This window comes from Hyla sarda, chromosome 6, assembly GCF_029499605.1.
Source record: "Hyla sarda isolate aHylSar1 chromosome 6, aHylSar1.hap1, whole genome shotgun sequence".
Lineage (NCBI taxonomy): Eukaryota > Metazoa > Chordata > Amphibia > Anura > Hylidae > Hyla > Hyla sarda.
The window spans coordinates 230,720,981-230,739,575 of NC_079194.1; the positions used below are offsets into that span (position 1 = coordinate 230,720,981).

The window sequence follows — 18,595 nt, forward strand, 5'->3', positions numbered from 1 at the left end:
GCATGTCGATGTCAGCATCGACATACGATGCTTTTATATGTCGGGGCCATCGCATTAACTGCTATCCGACAGCGCAAAATGCTTAAGCTGCTGTCGGATAGCAGTTTAAGCATCCCTGGCAGGTCCGCTTACCTATTCCCTCTGTTCCGGGTCCACTTCGCGATCCTCCGGTGTCTTGCGCATCTTCTGCAGGTTCCGGGCCTCGCTTTCCGGCGTCGTTATTACGTCACTATGCACGCCGCGCCGGCGCAGCAGCGTAATAACGTCACCAGAAAGCGAGGCCCGGACCCTGCAGAAGATGCGCAAGACACTGGAGGATCGCGAAGAAGACACCGGAGCAGCGGGACAGCATCGGGGGCCCCTGGGACAGCATCGGGAGCGGTGAGGACCTGGTCTGGAGCGACGGGGACAGGTGAGTACAGCTTCCTATACTTTACATTGCACGGATCCCTCAACATACGATGGATTCGACAAACGATGGGTCGTTTGGAACGAATTACCATCGTATGTTGAGGGACCACTGTAATGTCCTTAAAACAAGTCAAAATGAGGCTCAGTAGTGTGTGTAGCCTCCTAGTGCCCGAAGATCAGGTCTGGGGAACGGGCGGGCCAGTCCATATCCTTTCTCTTGCAGGAACTGCTGACACACTCCAGCCATATGAGGTCTAACATTGTCTTGCATTAAGAAGAACCCATGGCCAACTGCACCAGCATATGGTCTCACAAGGGGTCTGAGGATCTTGTCTCGGTACCTAATGGCAGTCAGGCTACCTCTGGCAAGCACATGGAGGGCTGTGCGGCCCCTAAAGAAATGCCACCCGACACCATTACTGACCCTCCGCCAAACCGGTGATGCTGTAGGATGTTGCAGGCAGCAGAACGTTCTCCACGGTCTCTCCAGACTCTGTCACCTCTGTCATATGTGCTCAGTGTGAGCCTGCTTTCATCTGTGAAGAGCACAGGGTGCCAGTGGCAAATTTGCCAATCTTGGTGTTCTCTAGCAAATGCCAAACGTCCAGCACGGTGTTGGGCTGTAAGCACAACCCCCACCTGTGGACGTCGAGCCCTCATACCACCCTCATGAAATCTGTTTCTGACTGTTTGAGTGGACACATGCACATTTGTGGCCTGCAGGAGGTCATTTTGAAGGGCTCTGGCAGTGCTCCTCCTGCTGCTGGGTTGTTGCCCTCCTACGGCCCCCTCCACGTCTCCTGATGTACTGGCCTGTCTCCTGGTAGTGTCTCCATGCTCTGGACACTATGCTGACAGACAAAGCACACAGTAAACACGGCAAACCTTCTTGCCACAGCTCGCATCGATGTGCCATCCTGGATGAGCTGCACTACCTGAGCTACTTGTGTGGGTTATAGACTCCGTCTCATGTTACCACTAGAGTGAAAGCACCGCCAGCATTCAAAAGTGACCAAAACCTCAGCCAGGAAGCATAGGAACTGAGAAGTGGTCTGTGGTCACCACCTGAAGAACCATTCCTTTATTGGGGGTGCCTTGCTAATTGCCTATAATTTTCACCTGTTGTCTGTTCCATTTGCACAACAGCATGTGAAATTGATTGTCAATCAGTGTTGCTTCCTGAGTAGACAGTGTGATTTCACAGAAGTGTGATTGACTTGGAGTTACATTGTGTTGTTTAAGTGTTCCCTCCCTTTATTTTGTTGAGCAGTGTAGTTCACAGGCTGTTTAAACCTGCATTGTCATGTCACATTCTTTAAACACTTTACTGTATCCTATTATTTCCCAAAGGCCTACCGGAAAGTCAATTATTATTGCTATTATTTCCTCTTTCGAGACCTCATACATATGTGATACATTCCTCTTAGAGAACTCCTACATGTGAGCAGTGATAATACAACACAACAAGTTTCAATAATGCAATATTTCTATTTTAAGTTAATTTCCAATGGTTTTTGATTCTTCACAGATTTCACTTGTTAATATTTCATAAGCCTCTCTTGCAAAGTAGCCATGATCCTTTTCTATAAATAGCTCCTGTGACATTTTCATTAATAATTTATCCCTAGCAGTAGTTAATTGTAAAGGCCTAGAATAAGTTGGGCATTTCATAATCTCTCCCTGATAAGTGTGCCTAGAAGTTGCTGTGTGCATTGCTTCAGTCTTCACTACATTTTTTCATTAGTATTATTATTATTATTATTCTTGTTTCAGGAGCTTTCCAAAGACTTACGATGTTGCCACTTAAAACTGGAAGTAAAAGATTTAAAGGCTCAGATTGAACACATGAATCTCCTTGTGTCTATTCAGGAACGAGAGTATAGATACAGTGAAAAGTAGGTGTATATAGATTTGTTGATGGATTTTCTTTTCTTTTAGCAAATAACTTTAGTTTGCAATGTTTTGAGCTGTTTAACATTTTGGCTGGACTGAATCATTTACTTGCTGAAATGTGATGTTTTATTATAAGCCACTACAATATATGTACATGCAATGTAACCTAAATAGTTATGGTAGATTTACCTTTTAGAGTTACAAGTAGATTTTGTCCACATTTTACAGTCATTATTTAGTAGTACTGAGTTGCCCTGCAGTGCCACCACAGGGGAAATGAAGCATTACATGGTGCAGGTTGAAATCTTAGGACTGTAGGGGTGTGACATGTGCCCAGTTGTCAGCATTTTTGTGCTCACCCAAGATAATTGCACATTACAGTAGATGTCATCCTGGCACTTACCTTAAGTAAGCACCAGGATGAAGGATGACAAAAATGCTTTAACACTCTCTATTGAATAAAGCTTTATTAACATGTTGCCAAAATCATTGCTAGGCATTGTTTGATGATTTTTGCCCTGGGACATAAAACACCTATAGTACAATGGTAAAACATATGTAGCTCAATGCAAGTATATATTTTCACAGTAAAATGGAAATGCGTCCAATAATCATTTTCTACCAACATTAATATTAGTAAATTGCTGAATAAAACTTCAGTCTAAATATGTAAATGTAAAGCCCGCCCTAGCATGCTGAAAGAATAGTAAACCTTGTAGGGTTCCATATGCATGTGGCCCTATTTAGGATTACAGGAAGTCATACCAACCTGTGGTTCTCTATCACTCAGAGAGCAAATATATGGCTAAAATGCCTACATCTTTATTGCCTTGCCATAAAAAACAATATGTTTTAGCCATATATTACCTCTACATGTGATGGAATTACCCACAGGTTTGATACTGACTTTTTGCACCATTTATACCTATGAATCAGCAACAGTGTTTGGAGCCCATGCAAAAGAGCTAGATTGATGTAGGCTAAAAAGGGGTTAAGCTAATATCTCCACTACTTGTTTTTTTCAGGTTGCTTAATACTTTTCTGCCTGCCTTCCGGAGGCAATATGAGAGACTAAAGCAGGCTGGATTAGCAGATGCAGTTGTAGAGTCTGATTTTCAAGAACTGAAGCACCTGGTCCAGAGAGAGAAGGCAGTCGTATGGGCCGACCAAACAATTGTTGAAGATCCCAACAAAACTGATTTACCAGATATTACGTCAATTCTGTCTTTTCCTCATCTCTCGCACACAAAGACTACGCCATGCCGTAAGATGTCTTCTGCTCTGTTGTTTGATTTGCTCATTATAATAAAGCTCCACCATTGTTTAAGATTGTCCATAAATATAGGCCCTAGTAATATTGTAATTCCACCAGAATGGGAGCCCCTCGTACCAATGGGGAACCCCCGTCTATGACTGAGAAAAAAAGGGTAGCAATGGTGGCTTTGCTGGCCAAACAAAAAAAAATGTTTGTCAGTGGACTACCCCATTTAATATTTTTTTATTGAGGATTAACTAAAAGTAAATGTAGCAATGTTTGTAGCATTCTTATCAATCATTACAGCTGTAATGTAATAATGTATTTTTCGTCAGGTGGGGAAAAACAGCACGTATGCAGCGTAGCACCAAACAAAATTGACATGCCACCTGTCAAGCCTTGTCCTGGACCACCAAGTAAGTATATTTCTCTAAAAATCAGAGACACAACCACGTTAACATCCCCTCAGCTCTGGTTGTCTCTTGCTATTTCTTGTAGGAGTTCTGAATATGTGATTAATACTTGAGAGAGACTGAATTATTTTTGCTTTAGTTCCTGTGTGTACCTGGAAAATGAAATCCGATATCTGCAAGATCAGAAAGTAGAAATGCAAGTAATCATTTTAGAAAAACTTCCAGAATGACTGAGATATGAAAAACAAACTTCTAGTCTCCTTAGGCCTAATTTTAGGGATTTATATACCAAGTTAAAGTATTTGTGTTAAAAGAAAGGGAGGGGTTTTATATTTAGTTATTTAATTGTGAAAAAGATGGGTACAGTTAATTTTACCAAACCCATCATTTTTATTTATTTATTTATTTTTAAGTCTACACAAAATGATCACATTGATTACCCCTCTACGTGTCCACTTGGTCCAGACTACTATGACCCTCCCTGATCATGAGAACTGAGGAAAATTGTCTCCCAAATAAATGGAGCACATGTGCGGACATCCCCCTATTCATTCTCCATGAGGCTTCTAAATATTGCCGAGCCCTACAGTCCATTCAGGGGGCAATTTTTATCTCTGTTCTCTGCCTCCTTAAGTATTGGGAAAAAACTGAAATGGCTGATAACTGGGAATTAAAAACTCCTATGTAAAATCATATTCAATAAATATTCTGACAGAAGAAATGTAATACAATACTAAAAACTATTCTTGGTAATGTTAGTATATATATATTTCAGATAATTGAGATAAACATAATGTTTTTGTCCCACACATGGATTTTATTTTGAGGAAGAACCTTTAAGCCATGTAACCTGAAACGTAAAGATCTTAATCCACCCTGGAAGATATAATAATGTGCTGACAACTAGCCTCACAACAAAACTGTCAACTAGGCTGAGTAATGTTGAGTGAATGACAAATCTCACAGGTTTCCTGTTAAAAAAAAATATTACCAGGAAGTCTCCTTTCCCTCAATGTAAATGAAGATTTATATAGATCTAGTTGCTCCTTCTGGGGAGCTCGTGCTTGGCCTTAATCAGCTCAAGATGTTGGAACGGAAGGGGGACTTTTACACAGAAATGACAAACCTGTGGCCACCTGTTACACTATGGTCATTACTCCATATTTAAAGAACCATATTTAATATCCAGCATAATTGTATGGATTTTACATGTCAACAAAAGCACTTAAGTATTTTAGATTTGTCCACCTCCTCCTGTGTATTTCTTTTTGACTGCAGCCTGTTCCTCATAAAAAAAAATAAAAAAATACATTTGTGCAATTTGAAAAAGGGTAGGTTATAGGCAACAGTGCCTCATTTCCGTCACATGCACAAAGTGCCAGTCAAATTCTTGTTTGCTGTAGCCAGTTTTACAGAAATTATGTATCTGACTGTGTATGTTACATCGTGAGTTTTCTACAGCTTTTAAAGAGTAACTCTCAGGATCTTGTTTTATAATCCTCCCAGTTCACTGCCGCCATCATGATAAACCACCCCCTGCCTTTATTTATATTATTTGTTAGTTTTCTACCTTGATATTGCTCTGTATTTTCTGCTCAGTCTCAGACTGGGAAGGGGCGTTCCTCAGCAGGCATGACATCATCTGAAGCCATATAGGGGAGACCTTCCTCCCTCACTCTGCCACACACAGACCAGAGCAGTTCAGTGTGTGAGATGAGCTATGATTGGATAAGGCTGCACACACTGCCCTCAGCACGCCAGGCTGCATTTCCTGCTTTTGAACTTCTGCCAGGCCAGCAGGAGTCCAAAGTCTGAGCAAAAGATGGGGGAAAATGTGCTCTAGACAAGTAGGGAGACTCCTAGTGGCAGCTTTTTAAACACAAATAAAACATAGAAAACTTTTTTTAAACAAAGTACATTAGAAAGATTTTTTATTTACCATAAGGAGTGCAATAGCAAAAATTAGTTTTAATGAGAGTGCCCATTTAACAATATTTTACATAAGTAGACTTCCACTGCAATGTGCTCGTAACATCTTCAGGTTGGTACTCCCAGTATAAACACACATTTAGATCCTATATGCTCCAGGACTTCAGATTGGGGCATAAGATGGACCTTGGGTGTCCGAATATATACTTGTGTGCTTGAACAGTCCCACATTTACCAACCTCTGCTAAGCTTAGATTGATCAAACTGTGTAAGAGAAAAAGTGGGCTGTGGAGTCGATAGATAAATGTTCCGACTCCGGAGTTTTCTGTACTTCCGACTCCGACTCCTCTGTATTAATATGCGAATGTATTTTATACATTCCTTGAAGGAAAGAAAGGTAGCATACCTGTCATTAACACAGGACTACTGGCTGGGAAGCCAACAGTCTACTGTATTGAACAGTTTGTGTGCTGATCTGCTGCTGAAGATAGGGCAGTGGGAGGATCAAGGAAGGGGCATTTATTATAAAACATGATTTCCCTAGTAGAATCCCATAATCATGTTTAAAGTTTAAAGGGGTACTCCGCCCCTAGACATCTTATCCCTGGGGTCCCGCTCCTGGCAACCCCCGGGATCGCCGCTGCGGGACCGCGCTTTCATTACAACACAGAGCGAGTTTGGGGGACGGATACAGAGCGATACAGTGGACAGAGCAGCGTAATGTCATAGCTCCGCCCCTCGTGACATCATGGCCCGCCCCCTTAATGCAAGTCTATGGCAGGGGGCGTGAAGACCGCCACGCCCCCTCAATACATAGACTTGTATTGAGGGGGCTGGCCATGACATCACGAGGGGCAGAGCCATGACGTAACGGTGCTCCAACCCCTGTATCGCCCGTCATTACGCACAGAGCGAACTCACTCTGTGCAGTAATGATAGCGCGGTGCCGCAACGGCAATCCCGGGGGTCCCCAGCAGCGGGACCCCGGCGATCTGACATCTTATCCCCTATCCTTTGGATAGGGGATAAGATGTTTAGGTGCGGAGTACCCCTTTAAGCTAACAATCGAGTTTACAAGTTTTTATAGCCTTAGCTGAATGGCAGCAGTTTTTCCAATCGTTTCCAGCTTCAGTCTTGAACTATTGACCCTCCATTCCCTTCACTTATACAAGTGTCTCTAGTCCTGCAAAAAACATATTTCCTTAACCCCTTATCAGTGAGAGGCTAGTTTACCCATGGGTTCCCTGTAACAGCAGAACACAACACTATGGAAAGTATAAGTATTGCCGCTCCTAATTGTGCGTTGTGTGCCATATAGTAAAGCACATGAAAAGCATGCTTCTTCACGGTCACTTAACCTGTTCGTTTTGCGGTTACGTGAGGCACTGCATGCATTGGTCTTTATTCTTAAAGTAGAGAAGTCATTAATTATAACTTTTTGTGAATTGGGACATTTATTTTATTCCAATCTAAATTTAGTAGGAGTCGGTGCATTGTTTGCCGACTCCGACTCCAGGTACCCAAAATTTCGTCCGACTCCTCGACTCCAACTCCACAGCCCTGGATTTTCCCACAGCAACCAATCACAGCTCAGCTAATGAGCTCTGGTAAAGTGAAAGCTGATCTGTGATTGGTTGCTGTGGTAAAATTATTCCACTTTTTTCTCACACAGTTTTTGATAAATCTGGGCCTCTAGTCCCTAGTCTGCATGGTTTTTAGAGTTGACAGTCTGGAACACTGACCTCTTATGATGGCCACAGGGTAAAACGCATGGTCTGTTGGAACACAGGCACCAAATTATCTATATATATTTATTTTTATATATATATATATTTTTTTTTTATTATTATTTTTGCTGTTTCTTGCTCCAGAGTACAGCTGCACAACCTGAATGTTTTTGGGGGTGTTCTACAGATGTGCCAAGACATTCTCTTGTTCTGTATTTCTTGTATTAAAGAATCCATAATTCTAAGCCACCTAGAGCCCTTACAGGAAAATTGTCATCAGTGTCACCTGCACAAAACTGTTGGTACAGTCTTGTAGTTCAGGTGACACTTAATGATAATTATACTTATCTAACCCGGATCCATGGCCTTGTTCGGCTGTTGGTGCACTAGCAGTACTCCAGGAGCACACTGATGTCATTGTTGCTTTTCCCTCACTCTGCTCGGCTGCGAGCAGGCTTAAAGAAGCAGCAGTGGTGATGTCAGTGTGCTTCTGGAGTGCCGCCCAAGTACCAAATCTGCAGTTCGAATAAGGAGGATAACTGAGCTACAGATCGAGAATAGGTAAGTATCATTATCATCAGTGTCATCTACACTACCAGCCTGCACAGGTTAGTATCCGACTTCCAATAGAAAAATATAAAATCCGACTTTAATGAAAAATCATGTAAAATAATACAGGTGGAAAAAATGTGGATATAACAAAAGATAAAAGCACAAACAAAATGCCATGACTAAGACTTGTTAACGAGTTGAAACACGTTGGCGTTTCGTTGTGCTTTTATCTTTTGTTATATCCGCATTTTTTCCACCTGTATGATTTTACATGATTTTTCATTAAAGTTGGATTTTATATTTTTCTATTGGGAGCCGGGTATCCGCTTCTTTCCTTGGAGTTACTACACCTGGAGACCCGGCTCTAGTGATTTCCTCCGAGCTTCCGAATCTATTCCATGCTACTGCTGCCGAACATTCAATCCATACAGGAGGGGTGAGCTGGTTTATCTTTTTGCCTTAATATATGTACAGATTAGTGCAGGTGACACTGATTTTCTTATGTTCTTTTTAGGGCATTTATATAATAACAATAACTCTGTTGGTTTGTAGAAACAAATGTTGCATCACATGAATTATTTCAGACAGCCATTAGCTCTGAAAAGGGTTTTGTGACATTCACTTCACAGCTCATCAGAAATACTTACCGTATTTCTTCATATAAGATGCTCCGGCATATAAGACGCACCCAATTTTAAAGGATAAAAATCCAGAAAATAAAGATTCTGAACCAAATACAATGTAACGTATAGGACAGTGATCTTCAACCTGCGGACCTTCAGATGTTGCAAAACTACAACTCCCAGCATGCCCGGAAAGCCAATGGCTGTCCGGGCATGCTGGGAGTTGTAGTTTTGCAACATCTGGAGGTCCGCAGGTTGAAGACCACTGGTATAGGAGGTAGTACTCACGTGTTCCCGCCGCTCCGGACCCATCACCGCTTCCCTAGATGTCACCCTCCATCGCTGTCGCCGCGTTCACCGCGGCGGTCCTAAAGAGCCCGACTGAGCAGCCGGGTTAGTGTCACTTTCGCTTCAGATGCGGCGGTCAGCTTTGATCGCCGCGTCTGAAGGGTTAATACAGGGCATCACCGCGATCGGTGATGTCCTGTATTAGCCGCGGGTCCCGGCCGTTGATGGCCGCAGGGACCACCGCGATAGGACAGGGTTTTAATGTGTATTTGCCGTATAAGACGCACCAAATTCCCCCCCCCCCCCCCCCCCCCCCAAACTGGGGGGAGAAAAAGTGCGTCATATACGGCGAAAAATACGGTAATATGCAGTTCCTCTGCTTTGTACTTTAGGGGGCTGTTGAGTAGTTGTAATAATAATCACTATTATAACACTATTATGGTACCACACTTGTAATGACATTTTGTTATGTAAAAATCCATCTAAAAGAAAGGCTGGTGTCAGATGGAAGTAACACAGCTCCATTTTAAACACTTTATCACGGTCACAACAACCAGACCATCCATTGGTACAAAGGTTTAGTTACATAGTAGGGTTTTGTGGCCTTAAAGGAACCCTAAACATAGAAAAGGCAAATATATAAAAATAAAATAACCCAACTCTTTATCTCTTAATGATTGTTTTCTTCTTTTTGATCCTATTTTGTCCTAAATTACTAAGGAATATATAAATACATCTGTATGTTTCCAAGGAGTTCAGCAATCCCCCTTCCTTCTTCTCACTATGCTGTGTCTGGCTGTAAATCAACTGGCTACAGCAGGAGTCTTCCCGCCACATGAAACCTGCCTGAGGCTTTAAGGGTATGTTCACACATAATATACATGCTGCAGATTTTATGGTTTGTTCAATTATTTATTTGTATGGATTTAATATTCTAGGATAATTTAGCACCATGAAATCTGCAGCATACCTGTGACAATACCCTAAAGGTTTTTCTGATAGGCAAATTAACATGCGGAATCAGAAACCCCTTTACTGTAATTACACATGCAGTTTATTGTGGCAGATTCTGGTGCAGTCTATTTGAAAAGAAAGAGAAATATAAAATACTTCTGCTAGATTTGCATCTCTTTAGGGCTCAAAAACTGCTTGTCCTTTTCTAAAATAATGGCCATTAAATAATATTATGTATGCATTATTGAATTATCAACAATTTTTCCATTGATTTTTATTGAACTCATTAATTGAAAGAAATAAAATTAAATGCAATTTTTGCCTGCCTTTTCAACTGTAAGCCAGCCTCATAATAGCCATTTATTGGTACAAAAGATGACTGAAAAAATTAGGTGTGCACTAGCCTTAGGCTGATTTCACACAGGCATAATGCAGACTTCAATTCTGGTCCATATTATGGCTGCAAGTCCCAGCCTGAGCATAGGTTTAAAACTTTTTTGGTTATTAGACTCGTGGTTGGATCGGGACTTGCAGTCGTAAAACAGATGCAAACATGTGTCAGTATTACACTCCTCTAAAACCAGTCTTTTGGTTCTAACCAGTATAGTATCCAGTGGTAAATGGTAATGACTGGAAATTAGTTAATATCTTTATAGTCTTTATCTATTGCGTAGTGAAATGATGGGATCTGCAGTCAACATGTATTATCCACTAATAGCCATTATGATTGTTGTTCTTAAGTCCCACAAAACTAATTATTTTTAATGTAGGTGTCTAGTTTCTATGGAAAATGGTAATTGTTTTTCTATTCATCAAACACTGCCATAAGGGAATGTGTTAACTTGCATATCATAAAGCTAATCACTAGCAGTTTGTTTGTTTACTTATTTCTGGATTTCAGGGAAGTTTTGGTTAAAGCGTGGGCGTCATCTTCACACATTTCTGCTTTTAGCACAACATTCTGTTAAGTTAAAGTGCACCCATCATTTAGTAGAGGCAGCCAAATTTGTTGTCAGTCTTCCGACTTCTAGATAGATTTTACATGTACTTTACAAAGAGTTATTCCAGCCTGAACCAATCTTAATTACCATATTTATCGGGGTATAACATGCACCGGCATATAACACGCACCCTCATTTTTCCAAGGAAATTTTGGTTAAAAAGTTTTTTTTACCAAAATATCCTTCGAAAAATGAGGGTGTGTGTGTGTGCAGGTGTACCTCAATAAACTGTTTCTGGCGACTTCTTCAGTTCAATGATTTAAAGCAAGCGCTTTAAATCATTGACGTGCAGTGGCTTCTGTGGGGTCAGAGTGCCGCTGCTCTATTCCCTCCCCGTCCCCAGTTTTATAGTTAAATATCACGCCGCCGCCACGGCCCAATTCCGTCCCTGGTTATATAGTTAAATATCCCGCCGCCGCCATTGCCCAATTCCCTCCCCGTCCCCGGTTTTATAGTTACATGTGCCCTGGGGACTGCGGTCCTTCATGCTCCGGCGGTCTCCTGATCTGTCACTGTGCGCCGCGCACTGACTGACGAGTGACGTCGTGTTGAGGACGTCACTCGTCATTACGCAGCGCACAGTGACAGATCAGGAGGCCGCCGGAACATGAAGGATCGCAGTCCCCAGGGCACATGTAACTATAAAACTGGTGACGGGATATTTAACTATAAAACCGGGGACGGGGAGGGAATTGGGCAATGGCGGCGGCGGAACATATAACTATAAAACCGGGGACGGGGAGGGAATCGGGCAGTGGCAGTGGGACTCTGGCCAGGCAGAAGCTGCTGCAGTTGAATGATTTAAAGCGCCCGGTTTAAATCATTGAACTGCAGCGGCTTTTGCGTGGTCACAAACAGTCGGTGTAGAACAGGCATGAATTCTAGATTGGTGCGGGGCCGACTGCTGGGACCTGTATGAATTGTTATAATCCTGTGCTCGGCTATGTTCATCTGTGCTATAAATTCTGAATGGCGCATCAGGGTACATGCTCCACCGCCACTCCAGGCAAACTCCTCACCAATCAAACCAATCGTGTGTGTGTGGGCTGGTGTTGGCACAATGGTCCTATAAGTGTATAAGTGATAACTATTTGAGGTCCAGTTATATCTCTAGGGGAACAAGACCCCTGCAATGTCCTGAATATGGACCTGACTCCCAGCTGAATGGAGCGACTAGATGAGTGTGCACATCTCTGCTCTATTCATTCTCTATGGAGCTGCCATAGTTAGCAGTACAGTGCTGGCTATCTATGGCTGCTCCATAGAGAAACAATGAACTTGCTTATCTTGCCGTTTCATTCAGCTGGTAGGGTCGGGTCTTTGTTCTGGAGATGGCTGGGGTCCCAGCAGACAAACCACCGCCCATCCAGACACTTATGTCCTATTCTGTGAATAGGGAACAAGTTATTCAGCGCTGGAATACTTTAACAGGAGAATTGAATATCTACCATGTTATAGCATGCACAATTGCTTTATGTGCCATGGAAAGTGGATAGCTTGTTAGGTGCTGAAATACCTGTTTAAGTCTTGCCATCCAAAATTTCTTAGGGTCTTTGTACATGTCAGATTTTACTTTGTGTTTTACAAAAAGCCCCATACTATTACATAAAGCTAACCAGTGCTCTGAATTCCACATAATTCCGCTGGAAAATAAAGCATGCTACTTATTTGTTATAATTCTTATGGCTCAGGGAAAGAGATAAAATAAGCCCTTTACTACTGCAATACCTATAGACCTATGATTTGGGTCAGCATGATCTTTATGTTCAGTCCTATGCAGATTCTATTATTTTAACAACTTTCTGATCGGTGGTGGTCCAGCCGCTAGGATCCTTATTGTTTGCTGAAGTGAAGGGGCGTTCGTGTGAGCGATGTCAACTGCAGCCTTGTTTTACTCATCCCCTGAGAACCATTGTCATTTTCAAGTTTGACTATAATTAGGATTTAATTTGTAATTCTGTATTGATCACTATCCTTCTTGGTACAGATAACTATATCTCATTGAACTGATTGATTGAATTCATAATACTTCAGATCTTCAATATGCATGTGAAGATCTGAAGAATCTGCTGGTAATGTCCTTTGCTATTATTCTTGATATTATTTCTAGACAATTATTTTAATCTTTAAACCATGACCCATTTTTTCTGAGACCTTCGAAACCTAGGCATTCCGAGTAGGACGCAGAGAAACTCTGGACCAGATACGCCACACGAGAGGAGGCATAGAAAAATCTAATAAGTGTTTTCCTTTTGAAATTAGGCACTTATGACCTCAGTGCAGGACGTGAGCACCTGTTAGGTAGGCAAGTTTACATGCTTGTTTTATATGTAGAGTTATTAGATGGTTTAGAGTTGGGCTTCATGCACATGTGTGGTGCCTCCATGTGGCACCATAATTCTCCCCTAGAAGCAATAGGTACTACTAGGGGAGAAGACCGTTGTAGTACAGCATACAATGGAACATGCCTCAATTAATTTCTCACATATTTTATATAAAAACCTGGAAATAAAGAAAATATGGTTCATCTCTATATGGCTGCACAGCAGTCTTTGAGCACCATAGAATTTGTGCAGTATGCATCTTTTAACAGCACTGGGCATAAGGCCTAAAGGGTAAAACCAGTATACTGTGTGGTAGATATATGATTGTTTGACTTGAAGTTTTGTCTTAAAACAATAAGTTTCGGCTTGACACACAGATATGAGAATAAATAATGTGGAGCTCACAAACAAAACAATACGAGGTTAACTGTGGCCCTCTCCCCCAGAAAGGAGGGAAAAAGGAAATAAACTAATATTAAATAATCACAGTCCTCAGTGTTTCACCTACAAGAGGTGTATGATGGAAATTGGTACCAACCAAATAATGGTGAAAGATATATTTAATATTCACCTATTTTAGACAGGATACAATAATGTCACATCAAAATTACACATAAAAACGGTCCGCAGGGCCCTTGCAGTATTAAAAATGGCCAATCTATAAAATATAGAATATTCAGAAACCCCAAACCCAATATAGCATCAATGGTGTTGCATGGATTAAGATAAGTGGGGAAATGGTGTCCACCTGCAAAAAAAATATATAGAAATGTCCACCTGTAACAAAAATAGAAATGTCTACCTTGCAATAGAGGATGAAAATGTCCACCTATGTGAAAAGGATATATCCACCTATAAAGGAAATTCCACCTGGATAGGCATCAAGATAAACAGTCCTGTATTGATCACAAGATACAGTGCCTGCGTTGTTTCTCGCGGCTGCACGCTAGCGAGCTTCCGGTCTCGGCGGTCAGCTGATTGCAGGTCAGCTGTCCAGAACTTGTCGTTTCATCAGATGATCACGCTCCTGGATGGCAGTAGTAGCTTTCAGATGTATTTTGATTGTGGGGAGTGCTTATGTCAACCCAGATAGCACTGGTGGTAAGGGTGGTTGAGGGTGGTTAACCCGTTGTTGTCCTTCTTGCAAGTAAAAATCCGGCGCGTTAGCACACTGTGTGAACACAGTTCACACAACAGTAGCTGCAGCAATCCTTCCTCAAACGCGTTTTGGGGGTATAAAAGATTAAATCAGAACCCCTTCCTCAGTGGTGTAGCTATTTATTGGCAAATGGAATTGCGGACATTGCAACGTCTAGCAGCCATTGTGGGGATTGCTCACTTGTTTGTTCAGCACTATATCTTGTGATCTATACAGGACTGTTTACCTTGATGCCTATCCAGGTGGAATTCACTTTATAGGTGGATATATCCTTTTCACATAGGTGGACATTTTCATCCTCTATTGCAAGGTGGACATTTCTATTTTTGTTACAGGTGGACATTTCTATATATTTTTTTTGCAGGTGGACACCATTTCCCCACTTATCCTAATACATGCAACACCATTGATGCTATAATGGGTTTGGGGTTTCTTAATATTCTATATTTTATAGATTGGCCATTTTTAATACCGCAAGGGCCCTGCGGACCGTTTTTATGTGTAATTTTGATGTGACATTATTGTATCCTGTCTTAAATAGGTGAATAATAAATATATCTTTCACCATTATTTGGTTGGTACCAATTTCCATCATACACCTCTTGTAGGTGAAACACTGAGGACACACAGATATGTCAAAAGATTTATTTGCAACATTAATCAAAATAAACTGGAAGTTTATATAAAAGAGGGTCGTATATTATGGGCAATATGGGCCTTATGTGGTCCAATGTTCATGCAAACCATAGTTTGGAATGCTTAGCAAAAGTAAAGAGACACATCACTTAGCTGCCCCTTTGCTCCAGCATTAAGTTTCAATAGCCAGACTGGCAAGCTGACACAACTCTAACAGTATTGAAAAAAGATTTCTCAGTCCTCAGCTTATCATCAGACAGAAGGGCTGATATATCATTGTCTCCAATGAACCTTCTAGACCGATTTAGATGTATAGTTGATTTATTTTGATAAAATACATAGATAATTATTTATATTTAAAATTCACAGACCGCAGGGCCCTACAGCTGTGTACTAAAATATTCACTTTAACCTCAATATACACACAAATAGAGATAAAGTTGCCACAATGATGCCGATGACAATGCCACAATATGTCTAATAGCTAATTGGCTAGAAAGGGGACCAGTATAGTGTATATTCGTCAGTATATGTCTATAGACACAATGGCCAGGTAGTCAGTGCCCATTGTTGATATGCAGATCACCCAACAAGGTCACCTAGATTTGCTATTACACATAAACTGTATCTTCCAAAATATACATATCTACAATTCTAATATATGACATGCACTAATCCTATTAAAAGTAGCCACAAATTCTGAAAAAAAAGATATAAAATATGCCTTTCTCGTTCGGCTCCATTGGGGGACACAAAGACCATGGGTATATGCTGCTGCCACTAGGAGGCTGACACTAGGCAACCAAAAGAAAGTCTGCCCCTCCCCGCAGGATATACCCCGCCTACAGACTCTGAGCTATCAGTTTTAGCTTAGTGTCTGTAGGAAGCAGACACAGGTCTAGAGTTCTCCAGACCTGGTCTTTTATTTTCTTATTTTTTAGTTTAGGGATGTGTATTTAGATTTTTTTCTCCCTTTTATTTCTCTCTTTTTAGGTGGGGGCTCAGGAGCAGAGTGCCCACTGTTCCCCCATTTGCGAAGAAGGGGCACAGGCATGGAGTTATGCACTGTCAACCCCTCCTCGCCACTGGTCACCTGGGGTTGCACCTTTGGGTCCAGGTCCCCCTACTTAACCTGCTCGTCTCGCTGTCTCAGCCTGGCATGATGCAGGTGTATAATAGCTGGCTAAAGTTTTTCCGGGGCAGGGTGAGTATTTTTTTTTTCCCCTTTCCTTCAGGAATCTATTATTCAGAGGTTTCAACCTCTATAGTCCCCCTGTCTTGGGCCCACTCCTCTTTATTCATTCTGGAGATGGTTTATGCTCGGCCATTCTGAAGTCAGGGGACAGAAGCATTGGTGCAGAGGGCATATTTACTGTATTTCAGCAGCCTCTGGGGCCAACTTTATTCACTCTGGCACTTTTTACAGCCCCGCATTCTAATGGCGGCTACGCTGTGCGCGCATGGCTGGCATCATCTTCGCTTCGGCAGCCTCCACATATGAGGCGTCCGGAGCACTGGGGGCTTGTTTCCATGTTGGCTGTGCTGCAAGTGCAGGCCGGCAGTTTTTCTTCATTTCGGCCGCCCTCCAATTGAAGTGACCGGAGCGCAGGGGGTCTTTAATTGAGGCCGAGGCTGTAGCCTAATCGCGGCACTTATCTCCACCCACTCCACGGCAGCCGTCATTTCGCCCCTTTCTTTCCTTGTCCTATAGTTTTTCAACGCGTGCACTGGGGGAGTCACTAACAGTGCGCTGCAGGGGTCAATGAGGGCCAGGCTGGATCTGGCGCTGTCCCCCCTCTCCTTAGGTTTAGTCCTCTCTCTCTCTCTGCACTGAGTGCTCTTCACACCACAACCTGCTTCTCCTTTCTATATGAGGGACACAGACACTTGGCGAGACTGCTCCATTTTCTTTTTGCTTGCACCTATGTCCAGACCCCCTGCCAGACAGGTCACTGCGGCCCTAGTCACTTATTACGCTGCAAAACTAAAATGCCTGGTGGTTCTACTGATCCCACCTGTTCTGCCTGCACCACTGTGCACCCCGGCCTTCCTGGTTCTACCTCCCAGGATGTTCCGCCGGAACCTGCGGGCTCTGCTCCTCCTTCTCTGTCGATTTCCGACCTGGCACGTGGTGACTGCATTGGAGAGGTCTTTCTTACGCCAGACCTCCAGAGAGGCTCGCTCACCTTCCCTTGATCCTTATTTTGGGCGATCTCACAAGCGCCCTAGGGTGTTCTCCTCTGGCTCCTCTCTGGAATCCTGAGTTCAGGACAGGCGTTCTCCTCATGGGTCCTGCTCCTCCTCCCTGGCCCCCCGAAAGCGCCCCTGCTCTAAGGGTTGCTCTCCTGGTTGCCGTCCTAGGTCTCCAGGTATGCGTGCCAGGTCTGCCTCGCCTTCATCTAAGGCTGCCTCCACCCGCTTCCCACTCTGCTGGGGAGCTGGAAGATGAGGCATCAGGTTCTGCCTCTGTTCCAGAGGACCGAGCCAGCGTGTTCAACATGTTAGACAGCTTGGTGTCAGCCATCAGGGACACCTTTCACCTAGAGGACCCCGGAACTTCGGACCCAGCTACAGAAGTCTCCTTTCATCGTTCCCGTCACTCTCCTAAGGTATTCAGCTCTCTTGCTGAATTTGACACTTTATTGGAAACAGCATGGAAGTATCCAGACAAACGCTTTCAGGGGACTAAGAAGGTTCAGGCGCAGTTTCCCTTTGCCCAGTACCTTATTGCGAAATGGACGTCACCGCTGGCTGTGGATCCTCCAGTTTCCCGTCTGTCAAAATCGACTTCTCTACCTTTGGCGGATGCAGCATCCTTTAAGGACCCGGTGGACAAGAGGATTGAGAATATGGCCGAATTCGCCTTTGAAGTCGCCTTAAGCGGCAGGTTCATCTTTGCTTCCTGCTTTCGCTTCTGCTTTGGTGTCCAAAGCCTTTTCTGTCTGGGCTTCCCAGCTCCGCCAGGACATTTTCTCCGGGGCCCCTTAGGAAAATTTGATGGATCTTGCACTTCAACTCTCCAATGCTGGAGATTATTTGTGCTCTGCTTCTCGGCAGTCTGCCCGTTGTATGGCTTTTGCCACAGGTAATCTGTTGGCGATTCGTCGCTCCATGTGTCTTAAGGCCTGGGACGCAGATGCCGCTTCCAAGAAATCTCTCACTGAGCTTCCTTTCTCTGGGACCTGACTCTTCAGGAAACGCCTGGATGAGATTATTTCCGAGGCTACTGGAGGTAAGAGCTTCTTATTGCCGCAGAACAAATGTCGCTGTACCGATTCCTGCAGGAAGTCAACCTCCTTTTGGCCCTTTCGGTCTTTTGGCTCAGGTTGGGTAGCCAGACCGGCGCCTCACAGGATAGGAAGGCTCCTTCCTTTAAGGCTCGCCCCTCCTGGAAGTCGGATAATCGTAGTCGTTTTGTGGCCAAGTTGTG

General features: G+C 43.1%; 1 protein-coding gene across 3 annotated transcripts in view; it reads left to right on the forward strand.

The window, feature by feature from the left end:
- The window catches only part of KIF18A (kinesin family member 18A), a 141,620-nt gene that overhangs the window by 104,377 nt on the left and 18,648 nt on the right, over positions 1-18,595 (forward strand). For 2 of the 3 annotated variants that reach the window (XM_056526678.1, XM_056526677.1), the window contains 4 exons: positions 2,185-2,306; positions 3,330-3,568; positions 3,895-3,975; positions 13,309-13,347. In XM_056526678.1, coding sequence (XP_056382653.1) covers positions 2,185-2,306; positions 3,330-3,568; positions 3,895-3,975; positions 13,309-13,347 — 481 coding nt within the window. The remainder of the gene's footprint in view (positions 1-2,184; positions 2,307-3,329; positions 3,569-3,894; positions 3,976-13,308; positions 13,348-18,595) is intronic. The other variant, XM_056526679.1, reaches the window with a different exon arrangement.